Genomic DNA, 5,360 nt, shown 5'->3' on the forward strand with positions numbered 1-5,360 from the left:
CTCTTGGAGGAGAGACGAAACGTTTCATTAGAGAAGAACCCGTCCAGAAGACCTATACAATTTTTTTCTTTTAGATATGCATCATCTTATCGCCTGCCGCCAAACCAAACAAAATAAAAAAATAACATTTTAAAAGTGGGGTGGTAGGTTTTGCTTCTATATGCTTTTGTTTTGTCCTGTCATCAAAAAAATCTCATGAAACAGAGAAGAGATTTGAATGAAACTCGGGCAATAACTGCTCATTATCACTCAAACTCCTTGTTTGGAGTCAACCAATTTCAAAATGGCCACCACAGATAATCAATCTTTGTAAACTGCTTCAACTCCACCTTTTCTCATCATATGAGATGTCTTTAGTTGTGAGTTTATACTATGAAAAAACCTATCCAGCACTTGGAAGTGTTATTCTCAGGAACAGTGGTAGGACATTGCAAGGCTTCAAATCTAAGTTTAAGTGAAAACTGACTTGTTTTCTTTGAATTCAAATTTAAGATGAGCTTTCATGTCATATTCTGCTTCATATTTAAACCTACAGACCTGTCCTCTGGACTCCTCGATCTTTTCATGTAGTCTTTTACGCAGCACATCTACTGTGGAGAAGCTTGTGTTAACATTGCCTCCGTTAAGACAAAAAAAAGAGATCAAGTGATGTTAAAAAACAAGAACTCATGACATTTGACTGTTGACTTGAAATCACATACGGTACCTGTCTGTGGTGTTGGTTTTGCTGCAGCGGGACTTTTCTGAGCCACTGCAGGAGGCGGCTTCTGTTGGGGTTTGGGAGTTTTCTCATCACCACACTTTTCTTTAAGATTCTTCTTTTTTTGTTTCTTTTTCTTCTTTGATGGATCAGTATCACTTTTACCTTTGAAATGAACTAAAGAAAAAAAATAAAACAACATGTGCACATTAGGGATGCAACAATTAATTATTCAGCAATCAGAATTGGACTATTTTAAGTTATTAGGTTATAATCAGTGGATGCATGCATGACTCAGCAGCTAACTTTTAGTAGCAAGTGTTCTTTAGTGTGGAGGTTTAAATTGGGTGATACAGATTCAGATAACATGTCTACTTTCATGTTCTGAGGTGCGGCAAAGAAAAGCTCTATGGTTTATTAAAAATACAATAAAGTAAATTTTTTTTGTACAAATCCATTTGTCCAATAACCCGTAGAATATTATTTGTAGATTCCAGGGAAACAGAGAAGAGAGAGTTCTTTAATCTGGAGCTGTTTTAACTTATTATTACAAACACAAACCCAACTTTTAAATTCAACCAGAAACTATAAAAACAAAAGTTGTGTCTTATTATTTTAAAAAAAAGTAGCAGGTCAGAACGTTATAAAATCAGAAATCCCAATCAGCCAGGAAAACTGTGATTGGTGCAGTTCTAATGATGATCACATGCTTTAAGATACTAATGACTTCCTTGATGCAGAATGGGAAGCCGGTCGAGGCAGATGGCCGCCTGTCCTGAGCCTGGTTCTGCTGGAGGTTTCTTCCTGATTAGCAGGGAGTTTTTCCTCTCCACCGTTTGCTCAGGATGGGAGACTGTGATGAAGTGATTCAACGCAGCCTGCTGGTTTCTTCTTTAGATTATTCTTTTTATGTACAGTGCCCTGAGACAACGTATGTTGTCACTTGGCGCTATGTAAATGAACTGAACTTGGACTTAAAGTTATCAGACTAATGATCTTACCAAACTTCAGTAATAATCTATAAATAAGGAAAATCCAGTAAGTAAAAAACAAATTGTGTCACAAAAAAAAAACCTCCTGATCATCTATTTTCTTATTTTTCTGAGACATGTGAGAGCTGGCTTTGGGATTTTTATGTAAACACTTTTGCTTAAAAAAAGACACTTGAAGATCTTAAAAGTAATTTGTAAGCTCATGTCAACAAGCTGCTTTATGACTTTTTATTAGGGTGAAATTGACTGTTTTTTGGTCTTGATGTGAAATAATATTCTGACTCCTTAGTTGAGTGTCTATAGGCTCTCAACCTGTACGTATAAAAACTATGTTAAAACAAATTTAATTAACTTTGTTTTTTAAGTTTTACATCAGTTTGCAAATATCTTAGTTTCCCGCTGCTTTAAATTGTGGTCAGTCTGCTTCCCTTATTTGACAAACTCTCTTTCTTCTAGAAACAGCATCAGCATCATTTATCTGGTAGTAAGCAAAAAAAAAAAAAAAAAAAAGGTTCTGGCTGTCTCACTACTCCACCATATATTCTCAAAATTGGATCATCCTACTTTTTGTTTTATTTTGATTATTGGCGTTTCCTTAAAATAGTTTCACATCAGTTTGTGGTTATTAAGTTCACACTGTTCAGTTCACATTTCTTCCGTGATTTGAGCCACCATGCAGCTCACATTAATATTTTCCTCACATTTACAGTACTGTTGTGTTCAAATTACAGGTATTTACAATAATATGCTTGTTAAAAAAAGATTTGTTTTGAAAAATACATGTTCTTCTTGCTATGACAAGATATCTACAATAACTCTATAGTTAAACAAGTACAACAACACCTAATTTCCCTCTGGAATCAATAAAGTATTTTGAATTGAATTTAATATTTTTCAATTTTTCACTTCTAAATATTTATTCATTTCATTAAAAAAACAAAATAACTATATACAATAGAAAAAGAAATACTCAATTCAAAAATAAAATGAAAGGTAGCAGAAAAATAAATCTGATAAATGTCTGCCCCTATTTTTTTATCCCCAGAATATATTCAAAGAAAACATAATTTAMAAAACTATACTAAAATAAAAATAAAAACAGCTCAAACAACAATTCATATATCTTCACATTCTTTAAATCAGATGTTTCATTTTATCTAAAATAGTTTTACACAACACTAAAATTACAAGGAATACATTTTTAGAATCAAAACTAATATTTTTAATATAAGTATCCCTAATTGTTGATTCTTTTAACAAATGTTATTTTTAGAGAATAAACTTAGAACACAGGTGTTATAGCGCCTCCTGTGGCAAAGAGTAGAGCTACATGTAAAGACTGACGACCTTTTAAACTAGTGTTTGAGATTTTTTTTTTTAAACCACCAACAGTACAGACATAATAAAAGGAGGGGCAAAATTAGATTTTTAACACTCATACAATCTCAAATCATACAATAAAGTGTAAATATGCCAGTATTACCAAACGGTCTCTTCTTCGGCTCCTTCTCTTGCTGGGAAAATAATTTACTTGCCAGTTTCTGAATGTACGAGTCTTTTGCAGCGAGGTCCGCCATGTGTTCAAATAAACCGAGTTTCTACCGCTAAAACTGCTACAAAGGGATAAAATTCAACGGTAAAAAAAATATCAACATCTTCCTATCGGCACGTGGATACAAGCAGGAGGAGGAGTATCGCAGACACACCGGAAGGAGTAACATCAAAAACAGTCCCCCGGTGTGACCGTTGTTGTTTTGTGCTGCCTTCCGCCTGTCTTACCTGAATGTTTTCATTCAGGATGGCTTCTTTGAGATTCCTGTTGACTTATTCCAGCAAGCTCCTTCCAGCATTTAGAAAACAAGTAAGTTGTTCGTAATATATTTACATTCCTGAGAAAGTTTGTTAGTTTAGTTTGTTTTCCCGTGATTTCAGTGTCCTGCCATTAACTTCAAGAGGACAATCTTCCTACCTCGATACCCTAAAAGTTCAAACGGTACGTAACATTAATGTCAACACAAACTGCATTTGTTTAAACCATTATTTAAAAATGTCAAGGACACATACGCATTGAAACATAAAACTACTGTGAACATTATTAGCTGTGTAGCTAGCTGTTGTCTGTCTGTAAATAGCAGGTGCGCTAGTGTAGTAAAATAAAATAATAAGCAGTGGGTTGTGTTAAAACAAATGACTTCAAATGAAGAATTAAAGTTTAGGAAAGTTGTTTCAAAGTTTGGTGATAATTGAAGTCCAAAATTTTATGAACAATGTGAAAAGTTTTAATGTTTTCACAAAAATTAGCATCATTCATTCATTCATTCATTCATTCATTCATTCATTCATTCATTCATTCATTCATTTAAATGGCACTGCATATAATACACAATAACATTAACATAAATGGATAACACATATTATTACATATTATTAGAGCTGTAACATTCAGTGAATGTTCATGTTTAACTTTTTAGTAGTTAGAATGACATTCATTAGCTATTTTTCATTAATTAACTTTTTTTCCCACCCCATATAGTGAGATTGTTACTCCAGACATTTATAGTTTCATTAGTTCTGAGTTAAATGGGTTGATTTTTGGGAAAACAGAAACTTGAAAAAAGTTTTTGCAGTTTCAATAAAAAAAGGTAGCTTTTGTTGTAGCAAAAGTTCAGGAAGATGCCGCAATTATCACTCAAGTGGGACATAAATAACTAGATGACAAACTGAACTCTGTGTTCCTTTCCTTTTTTATGATCAATGCAGGTTCCCATTATTCCATCCAAACAAAATATACTATGATTAAATAAAATATATTTCTTACAATTTTATTGATGGTCCTGAGGAGAATCACAAATTCATTTGGTTGGCACCAAAGCTGCAGCTGAGACAGTACTGACATAACATAAAGTATGTTCTTTGCGTGAAGAGAAATAAAATTGTTTGTTTGCAGAAAGTTATCACTGTGTCTTTTTGTTTACCTCACAACATAATGTAAATAATTCCTACACCTTCATGTTTCATTCCTTCTTTCACTGTTTGAGCTACTTTTGGTCATAATTCAGCTGGAATTTGAACATTTTCAGGCAGGTTTGTTAACTTCCAGCGACTGCACAGCGACTCTGCGGCAGCCAGCACAGGGAAAAGAGAAGACTCGTTCCTCAAATGGTTCCTGCTGCTCATCCCTGTCACCACCTTTGGCCTCGGGACATGGCAGGTACAACTCGGGATATTGTTTCCACGTTGCTTTTTCTGAAAGAATTCCTTTTTCGTATTTCTTGAGCTGAGTCAAACAATGTTACTTCTGTGAAGGTGAAAAGGCGTCAGTGGAAGATTGGATTAATTAATGAGCTGCAGCGATTGATCACAGCAGAGCCCGTTCCTCTTCCTCTTGAGTAAGTGAAAAGTCTCTTTGCGTTATTATTTCAAACTTGCTAAATCAATGTTGAAATAATAATGGAACAGCCCACACCTGTCTATAAAACTGCTTTTATGACAAATATTTGATTACTAATACATCTAGATCAGTGTTTCCCAAAGTTGGRGTCGGGACCCAAAGTGGGGTCCCGAAACATCAAGGTGGGGTCCTGAAAAGATTTTCTGAATTTATTACATTTTTGCCTTAGTTGTTACAAAGGAGTGAGGTTAGTATATTTAAAATGGATAAATGTAGT

General features: G+C 34.2%; 2 protein-coding genes across 2 annotated transcripts in view; one reads left to right on the plus strand and one right to left on the minus strand.

Moving 5' to 3' along the window:
* The window catches only part of surf6 (surfeit 6), a 6,980-nt gene extending 3,611 nt beyond the window's left edge, over nucleotides 1-3,369 (minus strand). The window contains exons 1-3 of the mRNA XM_014006590.1: nucleotides 3,176-3,369; nucleotides 706-877; nucleotides 538-619 (exon numbers count right to left, since the gene is read on the minus strand). Coding sequence (XP_013862044.1) covers nucleotides 538-619; nucleotides 706-877; nucleotides 3,176-3,269 — 348 coding nt within the window. The 5' untranslated portion in view covers nucleotides 3,270-3,369. The remainder of the gene's footprint in view (nucleotides 1-537; nucleotides 620-705; nucleotides 878-3,175) is intronic.
* A 17-nt stretch (nucleotides 3,370-3,386) lies between these two features.
* Nucleotides 3,387-5,360, plus strand: part of surf1 (SURF1 cytochrome c oxidase assembly factor) — a 3,720-nt gene continuing 1,746 nt past the window's right edge. Inside the window, exons 1-4 of the mRNA XM_014006591.1 lie at nucleotides 3,387-3,553; nucleotides 3,625-3,685; nucleotides 4,773-4,903; nucleotides 4,999-5,081. Coding sequence (XP_013862045.1) covers nucleotides 3,476-3,553; nucleotides 3,625-3,685; nucleotides 4,773-4,903; nucleotides 4,999-5,081 — 353 coding nt within the window. The 5' untranslated portion in view covers nucleotides 3,387-3,475. The remainder of the gene's footprint in view (nucleotides 3,554-3,624; nucleotides 3,686-4,772; nucleotides 4,904-4,998; nucleotides 5,082-5,360) is intronic.

This window comes from Austrofundulus limnaeus, unplaced genomic scaffold (genome assembly GCF_001266775.1).
Source record: "Austrofundulus limnaeus strain Quisiro unplaced genomic scaffold, Austrofundulus_limnaeus-1.0 Scaffold36, whole genome shotgun sequence".
Taxonomy (NCBI): Eukaryota; Metazoa; Chordata; class Actinopteri; order Cyprinodontiformes; family Rivulidae; genus Austrofundulus; species Austrofundulus limnaeus.